This window comes from Vipera berus, assembly GCF_964194415.1.
Source record: "Vipera berus genome assembly, chromosome: 1".
NCBI lineage: Eukaryota > Metazoa > Chordata > Lepidosauria > Squamata > Viperidae > Vipera > Vipera berus.
The window spans coordinates 258,234,735-258,252,311 of record NC_138202.1 but is presented as its reverse complement, the minus strand read 5'-3'; the positions used below and the strand labels follow the sequence as shown (position 1 = coordinate 258,252,311).

Sequence of the window (17,577 nt, the reverse complement as noted above, 5' to 3'; positions counted from 1 at the left end):
ACATGATATTTTTATTACTTTTTGTTAAATTAAGTTCAAAACGTTTCTCCGTCTCCTGGGAATATATAAGAGCAATAAAAATTTCATCTTCCTTGTTTTTCTCTTGATAACATTGTAGACTTTAAATGTAATGTTTTGACTTCCCATTTTAACAGTTGTAGAAAAAATATCTGAATTTTTCCAGTTTGTTTTCTCTTGGGGATCATCGCTGAAGAAGGCTACCAAGTGTGAATTATTGAAACAAAGGGCTTATATAAAGTGAGAGATCTCAACACTCTGTTTATGCTGGTAGCATTAAGGAGGGGGAAAAACTCTAATTTCTCTTTTATTGCAGCCCTGTTATTATGGAAAAAGCAATATATTCAGAATTATTCAACTATAAAGGATGCAATATGTCAAAAGAATTAATGAAACTTGACTTTCTTGAGTCAGTAGAAGATTTTGAAGTCAGGGACAGTGATATATTCGTAGTCACTTATCCAAAATCTGGTAAGAATTCTGTAATATGATATGAGAAATGTATATTTGAATTTCATACTGTAACTAAACTTTCTCTTTGGGAAGTTTCACTCTGCCCCTCTTTATGTTCTAAGTAACCCTTCTTGTTGGAAATCATTCTGCAATTATCAAAAGTTAATAGATCTGCTAAAAAGCTTTTTAAAATAAAATAAAATAAATAAATCTGGAATTAATAGAGCTAAGTGCATCTAAGTAATCCTCCATGTTGGTATCCTTTTCTGAGCAAGGGAATTCTGTATAATAAGGATCTTGTTCACAGCATGCTTTGAAAGTATTGCAGCCAAGTAAGGATCCCCTTACTTGGAAACCCCACCCAGAAAGAAAATATTTAAGTCTTTCTTCCCCTGCTTTGACCCAAGAGAAAGAAGGAACTTTTTCTATACTACAGTTTGGTGCTTTTTACTATTCACCCCATCACTTCCTCCATACTCTGACTCACATCTATCACCTCGGAAAAAAGAGGTCATGATAGCTACCTTTTTCTTTTGTATCCAAGGGCTTTTTAGACAGAAGAATTTCAAGAAAAGTTTTTCTGAAAACGATTTTCTCTGGTTTGGGTTTTTTTGAAAGAAGAGGTAGGGAAAAATGCTGGATTCCATCCAAGCAGGAGATGGACCTTTCTCATGCCACATTTCTAACTTGTGAATAGATATATTGCACTGATTATGTTGATTTAGTTTGGAATTTTGTACATGTGATTGTAGCCTTTGTTAGTTTCTCTCTTCATAAATACATGCCTTTATTTTGGAACTTGGTCTGTATCATTCAAACTAGGCATTTCTTATTAAAGCCTTACTCACAGAACAGACCTCATTGACTGCATGGTTCTCTCTCCCCACCTTTGATTTTTTAAGAATTTGGAGAATTCTGTATGCTGTGGCTTTGACAGAACAATTTCCAAGCTCCTTTCTGTCTGAAGAGCTCTAAAGCTAAGAAGAAGGAAAAGAATGTATCTATGTAAAACCATGAGGTTGCACTTCAGTAATGCCACCTGCCATTCTCCTTCCTTCCTTCCTTCCTTCCTTCCTTCCTTCCTTCCTTCCTTCCTTCCTTCCTTCCTTCCTTCCTTCCTTCCTTCCTTCCTTCCTTCCTCAATGAGGACCCCTTGGAAGAAGAGGTCTATAAGTAGCAAAAACCCGATACCTCTATTATTAAATGAATTCCTCCCTATTTCTAAAAGGGACAAACGTAAGGCCTAGAGTTTAGAATTTAGTGCATATGGAGACATAGGTTTGATATCCTAAAACTCCCAATCCAGAACTTCAGAACCATAGACTACTTCATACAACTCACAGTATAATCAAATACTATTCTTGCTTACTTTAAGACATTTCTAAATATCAAATGGGACATTTCTAGATTTTAATGAGTTTTGTCTTTAGGTGATTCATGAGTATGTCATAAGTTACATTCTATTTCTGTGATGAGGAGAATCCCAGAATTCACTTAAAAATAAGTCTGACAGCATAGAATATGGTTGAAATTATAGTAAGTTTATTCTGCTCACAGATCCTATATGAATTATTCCACCCTTGGTCTTAATTGATTTCTACACTTGAAATCAGACCAAACTCAAGTTATTTCTTCTCTTACTGATACAACCTTGGTGATATACATAATGTGATACCTAGATAATTTCCTGAAGTTTAAAACAAGTTGATTTTCACTTTTAGGAACTATCTGGACCCTGAATATTCTATGCTTGATTTTGTATGAAGGCCATCGGAATGGAACAGAAAATATTCCCGTATCACGTCGATGTCCATCCATAGAATACAACATATACAATGTGGATATCAGCCAGCTGCCATCACCTCGTGTCCTCATGTCACATCTGCCATATTACCTACTTCCCCAAAAACTGAGGGCCAAAAAGGGAAAAGTAGGCCAATCTTGTTACTCTATTCTAACTATAATAATGAGTTAGCTGAAAAATACAAGGAATGTATATATATATGCAGCCTGGGATCAGCTGAGCCGCACTCAGAGGTCGCCCTCAGAAACGCTGATCCCGGGCTCCTGCCCAGCTCACATGCTTGCGGAAAAGAGGCTGCTTGCTAACCGAACTGGGCAGGAGCCTGGGATCAGCGTTTCTGAGCGTGACTTCTGAGCACGGCTCAGCTGATCCCAGGCTGCTGCCCAGCTCACTTGCTTGCAGAAAAGAGGCTGCTTGCTAAGTGACATAGAGAGAGAGAAGGAAAGAAAGGAAGGAAAGAAGGAAGGAAGGGACAATGGGAGAGATGGAAGACACCCATCCCAGTCCTACTCCCCTCCACCAGAGATCCACAGATTCCCCCCCACAGGCACCCTGCAACCTGAGTGATGAGCTGGCCACGCCCCCCCAGGCCATTGATCACATGACCCTGGCACACTGAATGTTATAAGTATGAATCAGTTGCCAAGCATCCTAATGTAAATCACATGACCCTGGGGATGCTGCAACAGTCATAAGTTTGAAAAATGGTCATAATTCACTTTTTTCAGTGCTGTTGTAACTTTGAACAGTCACTAAACGAATTGTTGTAAGTCGAGGACTACCTGTACTTTTTTATTTTTTCCTCTTTTTTGGACAAGTTTTTGACACCTTGCTGGGCGACTGGTGGTACTCAGATATTGCCTTATCCTGAAAGTGGTACAATGGGTGAAAAGGTTGAAAAGCCCTGCACTAGAGAACAGATTATAGGAGAAAAAGCACTGTAATAAAGCAGTATTAACCTTCATCTAGGTGAGAAAAAAAGCCAGAAGTGCACACAAATTCTTAAAAGACAAAACTTCTAAGCTTTATAGTGAAGCATAAATTGGTTGGGGGGTCATACCCATTCTTTCTCAAGGTACTGAGTCATTAAGGATTTAATTATTTTAAGTGATGGCCCTGCCTGAACTGTTTGGAAATGAAATTTCACAAATGATTTTTCATGCTTGTTTTTAATGATAACCTACACAAAAAATGGCATAATTTACAATTGGAGCAGAAAAATTCCATTTTGCTATACATCAAATGATAAACCAAAACCAAATAAGAAAAAAAAGACATAGGTGATATAGGAGCAGAGTTCACAAACAGATGAATATCTACTAAATGAACATTGAATGCAAGAGAAATCTATCCCTGCCATAAACCAAAGTGGGAATAAAAACAGAAGCAAGGCAATAGCTCTCAGGAACCAGAATTATCACTACCCAATGAGAAGTCTAAGGAAGAAGTATCCCTGTCATTGGGTCCAAGAGATGCTGAGAGAAAGTTAGAGTTCAAGGAAAGGCAAGTGGAAGGCATCAAAGCTTTTGAAGGCTTTTCAGGAGCCATCAGGCTAGAGCAGACATGTCAAACTTGTAAAATCACGTGACGTCGTGTGATGTATCAGAGCTTTTTCTCCATTGCCAGCAATAGAGTGGGCACAGTTTCCTGAGGATGTGTCTGGCCCGTGGGGTGACAATTTGATACCCCTGGGCTACAGCCTTCATAGAGTCCCTTGGGCTGTCCTCAAATGTGGTTTCTTGATCAAGCTGTATGTTTATAGCACTGAAATACAAGATTTAGTAAAACCATACTGGTAATATTGCATCCAGATTTGGACCCCACAATATGAAAAAGATGTTGAGACTCTAGAAAGAGTGCAGAGAAGAGCAGTAAAGATGATTAGGGGGCTGGAGGTTAAAACATATGAAGAACTGTTGCAGGAACTGGTTGTGTCTAGTCTAGTGAAGAGAAGGACTAAGAAGACTAAGAACAAGGTAGCAGTGTCCTAATATTTGAGGGGCTGCCACAGACGGGGTCAACCTATTCTCCAAAGAACCTGAAGGCAGGACAAGAAGCAATGGATAGAAATTGATCAAGGAGAGAAGCAACCTAGAACTAAGGAGAAATTTCCTGACAGTTAGACCAATTAATCAGTAGAATAACTTGCTTCCAGAAGTTGTGGGTGCTCCAACTTTGGAGTTTTTTAAGAAGAGACTGGACAACCATTTGTCTGAAATGGTATAGGGCAGGGGTAGGCAACCTTGGCTCTTTTAAGACTCGTGGACTTCAATTCCCAGAATCCTGGGAGTTGAAGTCCAAAGTCATAAAAGAGCCAAGGTTACCTACCTCTGGTATAGGGTCTCCTGCTTGAGCAGAAGGTTGGACTAGAAGACCTCCAAGGTCCCTTCCAGTTCTGTTAAGACCTTTTCCCTTATTCTCTGCAGAAAGCAAGTTAAAGTGCAGATCTTTAACAGAACAAGATGATGAAACAGTATTTAGCAATTTGCCTTTTTTTAAAAAAAGATTGTTTTTTACCTAAATGAAAAATCTTGACATAAACACAAGACAACTTTGAGTTAATTGTGGGATCCTTGGTGCTCTCTAAGTTTGGTTGTTTTCTTGCAGACATTTCATTACCCAACTGGGTAACATCCTGAGTGCTAGAAAGGAGTGGAGTTTGCCCACTTTATGTAGAAGTGGCTTGCCCTGTCAGTGTTGCTAGGACTGTTCTTGGTAGTTCCTCAGTTAGGCTGTTGTTTATTGTAAACAACAGTGTGATTGTTTGTCTAAGTTGGTGGTTCCTTGATTAGGGTATTATTTATTGTTTCATTGCTAATATAGCCAATTACTCTATAGCCAATTACTATATCTCAGTGTACTGTAATTCGTGACATGATAGTGAGAATAAAACGTGGGGGCAGTGAAATATACTTTATATCAGGAAAAGAGAAAGATTTAAATAATTTTATAAGAGGAAAAAAGAAAGATTTATATAATTTTATAAGAACATTTTTCAATGTACTTTAGAACGTATCCTCAGTTTATTACAAATAAATGTATTTACAGTATTACAGATTACATATAATATATATTCTTGCAGGTTATTTACGTGTACCGAAATCCAAAAGATATTTTAGTGTCCTATTTTCATTATCACAACTCATTCCAAGGAATTGAAAATGCAACTAATTTGGAGGAATACATGCAAGATTTTTTATCTGGAAACGGTAAGATGGAAATAAAATCTTTAATTACCACAACACTGTCAAAAAGGGCTAGTGTGCTAGTGTGTCCCCCTGGAGTTATTGAAAGCAACAACACTCAGTTTGAAGCATTTCAGCAATAAGAGACAACTGTAGACTTAATGAATCCAAAGTGTCCTCACCCTCCAATGGGGCACCAGGCTAAATCTCATTTGCACAGTTGCTTCTCATTGTTTTGTGTGGGGGAAAAATGAAACACCCAGGAACCACCACCTCTCTCTATTAAAATAAAATCCATGTCAGCCAACATAGCAATAAGAATCTATGTACACTAGAGGAAATGTAGGTAAACAGTAATGGTGTGAACTTGGCCAAAAACAATTGGCTTGGATGAATGAAAACAATCCCAACTGAATCATTCTTTAACTCAAGGCTATAACTGTAATTGTCTTCACTGCCATGTATTTTAGTCAGCCTCTCTTGAACACAAATGAGTCTGGATGTTAATAAACCTTCCTCGCTCTGAATTCTGCATGTGGGCCTTTTCGTTTATGTTTATCAGCAAATTGTGGGGAAGAAAGACAACCATGCTTTTTTATAGGTTCTGAAAACTAAAATAGGCAATCCCTTCTGGTGTGGCTGCAGCCAAAAGCAGCCACCCCTGTCACAGACTGAAAAAGTGAGCCTCTCCTTAAATTGCTATCTTGACAGCAAAGAAAAGTTTCCTTCTCACAGCAAGCAAAAGTTTCTGAAAAGTGGAGTGTATTCCATTCTGTCAGATGCTAGCCATTTTGAACCTTACTTACAAAGCAAACAGTAAGGTATTTTCCTTGTGGACAAAGATGCAAAGCATGAACAGTTTCCAAGTTTGCTAGTATAATGTATTGGCCACAACTGCTTAAAATCACTTGCCTACATTGCTATATTGTTTAACGGTTGCTGTTACTGAAAGCCAGACTGGCTGTCTCTAAACCGATAATGAGGTTTGGGTGGGAAACTGTTACTTTAAACCTATTAGCTGCCGCCTAGAGGCTAACTGTATAAATAGCTGTGCAGCAGCCTTTAGGGCTGCTTCTGTTCTGAGTTAATAAACTTGTTTGCTGTTTCAACACTCTGCCTCATTCAATGCCTAACGAACCGAAGATACAACAGTGGCAATGAGGATGGGATGTGCTGCTTCATCGTGAGAGCGTGAAGTCACTAGGGGGTGAGGCCAGCACAAAGCCTGGCAGGAACTATGTCCCCCCCCACCGCTCTGTCTGCCAGCAAGCCACGCTGGAGACCACTTCACCCTAAGTATCCATCTTAGGGCCTACACAGAAGCCAGCAGCGCAAGGCATTGTGAGCAAGAAACAAAAGCAACTCAACATGGCAAAAGTAGGAAAGCTCGAAGAATTCAATGTAACACATCCGGAGAGATGGGCGTACCACATTTCCCATGTAGAAAACTACTTCCGCACCAACCAGGTTGACGAAGATGGATTGAAGACTGCGACACTCCTTTGCATGTGCAGTCCCGCCACCTTCAACATTGCAGAGAACCTGGTTGCCCCGGCACCAATTGAGTCGGTCACCTACATGGACTTGAAGAAAAAGCTCCGAGACCACTTCAAGCTCAATATTATCTGTTATAGCATGGAGGCACACTTTTGAGCAGCAGGAGCAACAGCCCAGAGAGTCTGCAGCAGAATTTATTGCTGCTCTTCATCAAGCATCCCGACTCTGCAATTTTGCAGATTTGGAGGAGAAATTACGAGACTGTTTAGTCTGCGGACTCCGGAATCAAGAGCTCCAACAAAAACTGTTTGCCAAGGAGACTGTCTCGCTACAGGAGGCCTTGGAAGAGGTCATGGCAGTCGAAGCTGCCAGAGGGGCCGTTAAAGCATTGCAGCCCTCCAAAAGCACACCAAGCACTGAAGCCATCCAGCACGAAGACGCCGAGCAGATGGAAGACACCGACTCAGACTACAATGACGATAAGCTACGGAAGCACCCAGAGAAGGGACAGTGGCCAGCTGAGAAGGCAGTTCCGTTCCTTAGATGCATGGGCTGCAGAATGCCGATTCCGAACAGCAACGTGCTGTGGTAAACCAGGCCACATTGCCGCCAGAGGGACCGTCCACAAGAAGATTCATTCAGGAAAGGTACTGGGCCCCTGGGTCAACACTGAGTAGGATTCTGCTCCAGCCGAAGGAGCGTGTTCCGCACTGGTGCCCATCACCCCCTTAAGCAGACGCTTAGACTCCAGGTCAAGCTTCAGGGAGTTCCATGCAAAATGAAGCTGGACACAGGCTCAGCCATGTCCATCATTTCACAATGAACATTCAGGCACATATGCCATCACAACAAGAGATGGGCCTAAGTCCGGCCATCTAATCTACTGCTCACAGACTTCCAAAACTCCCGAGTGGTGGTCAAAGATGAAGCCACCCTTATGGTGCAGTTCAAGGGTTTTGAGGATCCACTAGATGTCATAGTAGTGGAAGGCCAATGCAGAAGCCTCATAGGGCTCGATTGGTTTGATGCATTCAAGCAACCGGCATTCACCAGACACAAGCAGCAGACTTGTCTGCAGTCTGCCAAGAATTTGCAGATTTTTTCAGTTCAAGCCTAGGGGAGTACATGGGTCCTCCAATTGCCCTCAAGCTTGATCCCATGGTAACGCCAATATGGATCAAGCCTCATCAAGTGTCTTTCCCTTTAAAACCCAAAATCAACACAGGATAAGCTGGTTAGTCAGGGGGTATTGCAGCCCATAGACAGTGGGTTGTGGGAGACCCCCATAGTAATGCCACTTAAGGCCAATGGAGAAGTGCACATATGCGCTGACTGTAAGTGCACCATCAACAGGGCACTTCAACAGCACACGTAACCAGTGCCAGTTTTCAGCCATATTTTGGTATCATTGCAAGGAGGCCGCCTGTTCGCTAAATTAGATTTGGCATAGGCCTACCAACAACTGCCTGTGGATGAGGCCACAGCAGTAGCCCAAATCATTGTCATCCATCGGGGGGCCTTCAAGTTTAAGTGCCTTCAATTTGGGGTGAGTGTAGCCCCTGGGCTTTTCCAGGGAGTGATTTAGCGCACGCTCAAGGGCATTGCAGGGGTATGCCCCCATTTCGATGATATCCTCATAGCAGGGGAATCAGTGGAGATTTTTGGCTGAACAGCTTAAAGCCGTCCTTCATTGGTTCCGTGATGTGGGAGTAAAATTTAAAAAAAAGAAGTGTAAGATTGGGGTAGATTCAACCACGTTTCTTGGTTTCCGCATTGATGCCGCAGGCATTCATCTGGTGGACTCCAAGCTAAATGGCTTATGGGAGGCAGACTCCCATCGCTTACTACTCTAGGACCCTGTCGTCCGCAAAGCACAACTACATGTAAATTGACAAGGAGGCTCTGGCCATTGTGGCCAGAATAAAAAAGTTCCATGACTACTTGTATGGCTGCCAGTTCACGGTCTTCACAGACCACAAGCCACTTCTAGGGTTGTTCACTATGAACAAAAAAACACCTCAGATTCTGTCTCCTCGAATGCTGAGGTGGTCTATGTTCCTTTCAGCCTACAGCTACAGGCTGGTTCACAAACTGGGCTGGGAAATGGGCCATGCAGACAGCCTTAGCAAGTTACCCCTGCCACACATAGAGCCAGATCCTGCTACAGCTGCACACATCTTAGCTATACAGGACTTGCCAGAGTCTCCCCTTCATTCTGGAGATGTGGCTGGTGAGACAGCCGCTGACAAAACGCTTACCCGTGTGTTAAACTGGGTGCACACAGGATGGCCAGATAAATGTCCAGGGCCAGAATTTCAGAGTTTTTACACAAGGATAGATGAGCTCTCAGCTCATAAAGGTTGCATTCTTTGGGGGAGTCAGTCATAGTCCCGAGCTCTTTAAGGCCCAGAGTTTTAGAGTCTCTGCACAAAGGACATCCAGGAATAGTCTGGATGAAGGCACACATGAGGAGCTACCTTTGGTGGCCAGGGCTAGATAAAGCTATTGAGGCCCAAGTACACGGCTGCTACACTTGCCAGCAATCTAGGCCCGAGATCCCGCAAGCCCCTGTCCACCGAGGGGAGGACACACACACACCGTGGTCAAGAATCCACATTGATTTTGCTGGGCCCTTTTAGGGACAGCTGTACCTGATTGTGGTGGATAGTCACTCCAAATGGTTAGAGGTCGCACCAGTTCCAACTATGACTACTGCCAGGACCCATCCAGGAACTGTGCAGGATGTTTGCAACACACAGACTTCCAGATGTGTTAGTCTCAGACAATGGGGCTTAATTTACCGCTGCAGAATTTCAGTCCTTCCTCAGGGCTAATTTAATAAGGCACACCATTTCGGCTCCCTTTCACCCAGCCTCAAAGGGTCAAGTGGAACGCATGGTCCGAATGGCCAAGGAATCCCTGAAGTGGATCATCACAGGGGACTGGCACCACAGACTGGCAGACTTCTTACTCTGCCAATGCACAACTCCCTGCACTGCCATGGGCAGAAGCCCAGCCAAACTCAGATGGGGCCGACACTTAATCACTAAACTGGATTGGCTGCACCCTGACCAAGTTGCCTTGGACACAGCACAGCCAAAGCCACTGTGGAATTTGCAAGTTGGTGACCGGGTTTGGGCCTGGAACTACAGGCAAGGGGCTTTGTGGGTGGTAGCTGTGGTTGTTAAGGTGTCAGGGCCACTCTCACACGATGTGGTCCTGGAAGATGGGTGAGTCATTTGCTGGCACATTGACCAACTGCGTCGGAGGCTAGAGAACCAGTTACTGGCTCAGGACTCTCAAAAGGGCCATCCACAGGGGCAGCATGACAGCAGCCCAACAGAGGAGCTTGCACACTCTGACAGGACTCTCAGCTGAGGAGATGGGGGAATGGTTGTAGGTGAGTATTCCCTGGACACACAGCCTGTATCCACTGAGCAGAACCAGCAAACAGCCCTGAGCGCCATCCCGGTAGACCTTGCTTTACAACTGGACTTTGGTTTGGACCTACTAGAACAGACCAGCCAAAGGGACTCGAGTCAACCCGAATCTGCTGGGCCTCAGAGTCCTGGTCTACCCAGCTTGGCAGGCGAGTGGGTAGACTGGGGGACCCCAGCAACCCCTAGATGTTCAGTACAGTCATGAAGGCCGCCTAACTATTTGCAGGACTATGTCAAGCATTTGAGAGTATGAGCTATCTAGAGGGAAGGAGTGTAATGTATTGGCCTCAACTGCTGAAATCAGTTGCACAATGTGCGACGTTAATTGCTGTACTTAAGTGAAGGATTGCTTAATGGTGTCTGTTACTGCAACCCAGACTCTCTGTCTCCAGGCTGTTAATTATGTTTGGGGCAGGAAACTGTTACTTTAAACCTATTGGTTGCCACCTAGAGGTGAACTGTATATATAGCTGTTAAGCAGCCTCTAGGGCAGCTTCTGTTGTTAGTGAATAAACATGCTTGCTGTTTCACCGCTCGGCCTTGTCAATGCCTAACCGAACTAAGAACATAACAGTAGCACTTAGCAATTTTTTCCATTTCCAAAGACAGGGCCTTCAAAGAGTTCTTATTCTAATTTTATAATGCATGCTGCTTAAAAAGAAGTGATCCTCAAAATCATTATGAATTACTGACATTGGCTTTGTATATAAAATATTTTAAAAAGAAATATTTTCCTCATAGCTCATGTGAGGAATCATAATTAACTTAAGCATTACCACTCTTATTTCCATTCTCTGCTTGAACCAACAGTTGCTAGCAGTTTGGTCTTCGATCATATGAAAGGCTGGTATACACATCAAAATGAATTTAATATTCTCATCCTGTGCTATGAGGAAATAATGCAGGTGAGACTATTCACTTCTTTTATCCTCTTACTCTTTGCTCAAGGTCGGTAGGATTGAGGTGATAGGCCTCGACAAGTAGAGATGCAGGTAAGGGCAGAGTTTATTTTTATCTATGGCTGAATGTTTGTGAATGTTCTGAACATTCTAACTTTTATATTTCCAACTCTTCCAAGAAGAGTTTGGATTCTACATAAACTATTCCAGTGAGTTTGCCAAGAATTTGAAAATCTCTGTTTGTGCAACTAAGCAAAACTAGAGCTGATTCAGCAGGGCTTTTTTCCCCTGAAAGTGTGTAGAGAAGGGACACGGTTTTGTTCTGAAGCTTTTGGACAGATCAAGTTCCAGAAGAGGAGATACAGCAACAACACACCATTCTTCTATCCCTATTCTCTTTCCATCCTTCTTTAAGGGTTTGACAAGGGAACTATCCGTCAAGCTAGCAAACAACTTTTCAAATTCCACAAAAAGTGCAATAACTTTATTTTATATGAAATAAACTATGATTGACTGTGGCATTGCTATTAGAGGCATGGGGTAAATTAGTGCATTTGATAATTTAGAACATATGTAAATAAAGTGGTATAGCATTGAATTATGGATTTTTTTTACCCAAGTGTGGAACTTTTTCTTAAGAGTGCTAAGGGAATAGTACAAGGTTGAGTGGGGAGTAAGAGAAAGCAACATCCCTTTGAGCTGTTTAATATATTTGTATTAAATATGTTTAAGGAATTTTGTGAAATTTATAATGCATACTAACATAATGGAAGTTTATCAGTAGTTTAATCATTGAGGTACACAGACAAAATCCATATAGTACAGAGGTCACCCTAACAGATATGATGGGTTACCTAATCTGTTAGGAAAGGCTGGTAGCCAGACCTAAAGGGAACAATTATTGTGACCCTCCACATGATTGCATTGATTTTGGGTAACCCTAGGGTAGACATGTCAAACACAAGGCCCAGGGGCCGGATGCGGCCCGTGAAGTGGTTTCATGTGGCCCGCAAAGCCATCCTGGAAACAGTGAGGGAACGGCCCCCACTGCCTTGGCCCTGGCCCAGAGACCCTCCTTCTGCCAGAGACCCTCAGATCTGTCCCACTCCTGCCCAGGCCCCCATAGGCATCCTTGATGCGAACGATGTAGAGCTGGCCACGCCCACCCAGTAGGCCATACACACTCTAGCCACGCCCACTCACTAGGCCACGCCCACCCTGGCCATACCCACCCCGGCCCCCTGAGGGCAACCGCAATGCTGATGCGGCCCTCAATGAACTTGAGTTTGACACCCCTGCCCTAGGGCATGACAGTATTGAACCTTCTTTTGACTGCTTTTGACTGCTAATATAGATTTTTGTGTGTGTTGAGTTTTAACATTAAACTTAAACATGTGTGTGTGGAGGGGAGGGGAACTCATAGTAGATTCACAGAATTAAAAAACAATAAATAAATAAAACCAAATAATTTTATATAAGAAAAGAACATATATACCCTAAGGCAGGAGGGCACAACATAGAACCTGCCAAGCAGCCTTTGCTGCCTGTTGGCACTTTTTAAAAAGTAAATCAATTGACTGCTGCCCCAGAAGACATGCTGTTGAGTGACTCCAATGCTCTGCTAGCTGACAAACAGCTGATCAGTATTCCTTTGCGGTCAACAGTGATTTTTAATTGATCCATGTGGTCTCTTCTCCTCTATAAGTTATGCAGCAGTTTTCCACAACACTTTCCCACATCATTCCCCACATAAAGGGGAGTGCTTAATCCAAGCCTAAAGAGCCAAGTGTTTAGAGTTCACTTCAAAGCAGAAGAAGTTAAGAAGAGCTGAATTTCCAAGAGGATGGTGGTTCAGGGTGCAAATACTATGATAAAAAAGGCCAGCTTCCCTAGTCCTGCCAGATGACATTGCTTGTTCAACAAGTCCCAAAGAGCCAGCTCTGTCTAATCACACAGCACAGGCACTGCAAGAGATTGAGGGTCTCTCAAATACCTGGGTCAAGTAAGGTTTTGTGGGTAATACCAGTAGCCCGAATTATACTTGGGAACTTATCAGTAACCAATGCAGCTGATGAAACTGTGGTGTTACATGGTTATAACAAGGCCTGTTCATTAATGCTTCCACAACTGCAACCCCATGTAGAGTATGTTGCAATCCACAAGGTGATCAAAGCATGAGTGATGGAAGGAGAGGGCCAGTAACTACTTTACCACATGGATTTTGATTGTTTACTTTGATGGTGTCACTGATTAACCCTTATAATGTTCCCATTATAAGTTAGTACATAGGATAACTACTTTTCTGATGATATTCATAGGGATGTGAACATTCCTATACTTAGGTATGTAGACAATGCATACATACATAGATAATGCCATGTTGTTGGATAATAACTCAAATGTTTCTCATTGATTGCTGGAAGAAATGTAGAATGAGAAATATTGATTTGAAAATGAATATAAATATGGATTGAATCCTTAAAACTCTTTGAAATATTTGAATCCATGTAATTAGCAGAATTCAACTAAAGAGCAGAAAAAAAATAAAATGCACAAATGCTGATAGGTATAAAGGTAGGAGATATTATGGTACACTGACAAGAAGGAATATTTGTCAAAGAACAAAATGAAAATGACTGCATATAAGAGCATGCTTTGCTCACTTTGTTAAAAGGAATTGAGATTTGGTCAGGAGAAATATAAAAAGTTGAATGGAACTGTAAATAGGTGATGAAACACCTATAGGTGATGAGTTAGCATTAAGATTTAATAAGTGCTGAATGAATTGGATTAAATACTAATGAGAGTAATATATACGGTAGTTTAGTTTTAACCATAGTTCTATTTCTTTCTCTCCTGCTTGCCTTATTCCTTTTGTGTGCTTTGCATAACATTGCTTGTTCCCAAAAGGAAAAAAAACACCATGATGGGAATGGATGCATAGTGATTGATTGGTTAGTTGGTTTATATGGTGCCCAACTCACTGTAACATTTCTAGATGAATAACATAAGATATAAAACATAATACAGAGCTGAAAATACATTAATAAAACCTATAATTATTGATCTGGAAAAAAGATATAGAAATCTGTATTCGTCTATTAGAAAACTACCAAGAAAGCATTAAGATAACACTGACCATATTAGGATAGAGGAAAAACAGCAGAGTATCATATAACATGTCCCCATTATATAGATACGTGTGTGTGTGTGCATGTGTTTACATCTACGGTATGTATGTAAGTACATATAGTAATTTACACACACATAACTTGTTTCATCTGAAATTGATGAAGATGTAATGGGAAGTGTTTGTTGTCCAGGATCTCCATCCTTTTCATTTCCACTGGTGTTTTATTTGCATAAAGAAATGTTACTTCTTTAACCTTTAATGCTATTTTATATAGTGCTTTCACCCAGAAATCAATCCCATGCAGTTCAGTGGAGCTTACTCCAAATTAAGGGTATAGAAGATTCCTGTAGAAATATTCCAAAAGCCAATACTTCTTCTTCCAGGACCTTAGAGGCACAGTACTTCAAATATGCAAATTTGTTGGAAAAGAGCTGAGCAGCCAGGAAGTAGACAAAGTTGTGGAGATGTCTACATTAAAGAATATGAAAGCTGATCCTAGGGCAAATTATGTGAAAATATATGAAGAATGTTTTGGACTACCAAACGTTAAGCATATACGCAAAGGTAATACTGACAGAAGAAAATCAAAACTTTGGTATTTTTCTCTCTTGCTGCTAACCATGGGACTAAATTGTTTCAGAATCGACTTCTTTTTCTCTTGTGTCCCCAAGACATTGACATCTTCTTGTCCCCAATGTATACCTGAGGTAGCTCTGTATCATCCTTAGCTAAAGTGCTCCAGTATTCAATGAACATTTATTCAGCGGGCAAAATTTGTATTAGTTTACCGTGAGGAGAGGGAAATTCTGCACTCACATTATCCCTGGGGTTGGGATTAGCTCTGCTACCATTGGTCACTGGAGAGGACATGGTGTCGATTTTCCAGGCCTTGCAGGGCCATTCTGGCTTGGGTAGAGAAGAGTCCAGTTCTTTTTGAGGAGGCTTTCCCCCTGGATCTTCCAGATCTTGAGATGTAGCTTTAAAAGGGGGCTGAACCAGGCTGAGAGGTTGTATTGGTGGAAAGAAAGAGAGAGGGAAAGAAATGGGGGGGAGAGGGGGGGAATATGGTGCTCCTGCAGCTTGAGAAATAGCTGGCCTTTCTCTGCTGTGCCCCCCCCCCCATGAGGGGATTCCCTGCTCCTTCAGAAGGGCAGCTTTTTATTTATTTTGATTCCACCTTTATTACTTTACTGTATAAGTAAGTCAAGGCAGCAAACATACATTATACTTTTTCCTCCTCTTCTCCACACAACAACAGCCCTGTGAGGTGGGTTGGGCTGAGATACAGTGACTGGCCCAAAGTCACCCAGCCGTCTTTCATGTTGCTACAGAGAGCAACTCCATTGGGCCTTTTAGGTATTAACAGAGCCCAACAGTTGACAGGTTGCCTCAAAATTCTCCCTCATGAGACAAGTCACTGTGAGTGAAAGAAAACCAGCTCAAATATTTGAATACCGGTATTAACCCTTTAATAGTTCTTCCTAATTTAGAGGATCTATTACAGGTCATCCTCATTAACTGAACACAACTGGAACTGGCAACTCTGCTTTTAAATGCTGTTAAACATGACCGACATACAATTTTACAGCTTTTAAATCCTAACAGTTCCTAAATGAGGCATTTTGAATTCAGCACAGGATAAATAAATCCCCAATTAGTTTGTCGTCCAGTAGGCTGAAACAGTCTTTTCAGATCTTATTTCACATACCATTACTGGGTTCTGATGTGAGCATTCATAGAACTGTTTGGGCCATGCTAAGGTATGCAGTCCCATGGCCTTTATATAAATAGAAATATTGCTTCCAGATCCAATAATGCAGTAAGAGTCCATTCTGTGACCCCTTGTGCAAGAACTGATTGTTCTTGTTAAGCAAAGAACCATTTAATTTTAATCATGCTTATGTTATATATCCTCTTTCTGCTGAAAAATTGTCCAAACTAATGTATTACTATAAAAATCTCAGTTGTGACTATTGCTGAGTCCAAAACCTACACTTTTATTTACTGCCTAATGAATAAATGTGCTATGAGAGAATAAAGGTAGCAGTTCGATATTGTGAGAAGAGGAAGACAAAATGGTGGTTCCAGAATTGTACTAGATACATAGGGCCAAAAAGATGATCAGCACTGGCAGTCGTGGGACAATCATGGTGGGCAAGTCTGTGAGGATTCAGCATCAATGCTGGGGCTCTTTTCAGGAGAACACACTACAGACTAGGATCGATAACTGATTCTTCAATCTGCTCCTTTTTCATCAGGAACTGTTGGAGACTGGAAGAATATTATGACAGTATCACAAAGTGAACGGTTTGATGAAATTCTTGAGGCACATATGAAGGATATATCACTCAAATTCATCTGGAATATAAAGGAAATACAATCTACTCAGAATGGGAAGCTGCAGGAACCTCTCCAGGAGGAAGCAGAGCAGAAATGTCCAACACAACCATAATACGTATATGTAGTTTAAGCTGTTACAGTACACCTATGCATTTTCTGTATGTACCGTACATGTTTATGTGTATTGTGTCCACACTACTTTCTGCTCAGTGTCCTTTCCTGCTTAATGGAGCAACCTTAAAAAGCATGGCTTTTGGAAACACCATCTTTTTCAAAATGTTGAAAACATCCTATAATTTATCACCACAAATGGGTCAAGATATACCAGAGTGATTTCATAAATATTTTCCAATATAAACGCTGAGGTCCAACAATGTGTCCTGCCATTCTGTTGGAGGGGGAGGAAAGTCAGCATTTTTGGGGTGCTTTTGCTGCATGCTTGGGAAATAGAGAGGCAGAGACGTGGCAGACTCCCTCCCAGCTGGTTCCAGACAGGTTCGAAGGCCGTCACGCCCTGAGAGTGATCTGTTATTTGCCTTGCACCTCAGCGTTATCAAACCATCTTCTTGGTTGCCAGTGGACTGGTCAGGGTGGTTGGGATTGGGGAAAATGAAAGAATTGCTTTGTGCTTTGTGTGGGACTTTCAGAGTCTGTCTGACTCTATTGCAATCACTTTCAGTAAAAATTCTTTTGATTCAACTCAGTGGCTTCAGGAGTCTTATTTCTTGAGGGACTAGCTGGGGCAGGTCCTTACATTAGGGGGAATCTGCAAAATCAGTCAACCCGGAGAGGCGTAGAGCCCTACTGT

The 17,577-nt window shown here is 41.9% G+C and overlaps 2 protein-coding genes across 2 annotated transcripts in view; both read left to right on the top strand.

Moving 5' to 3' along the window:
* LOC308672421 (sulfotransferase 1C2-like) overlaps positions 1-17,577 on the top strand; it is a 358,778-nt gene that overhangs the window by 57,656 nt on the left and 283,545 nt on the right. The window lies entirely within an intron of this gene.
* LOC308660144 (amine sulfotransferase-like) lies at positions 345-16,881 on the top strand (the record flags this gene model as incomplete). The annotated part of the gene is made up of 6 exons (XM_081314361.1): positions 345-489; positions 2,193-2,401; positions 5,358-5,484; positions 11,208-11,302; positions 14,813-14,993; positions 16,688-16,881. The coding sequence occupies 6 exons, from the start codon at positions 345-347 to the stop codon at positions 16,879-16,881; spliced, it is 951 nt and encodes a 316-aa protein (XP_081170487.1).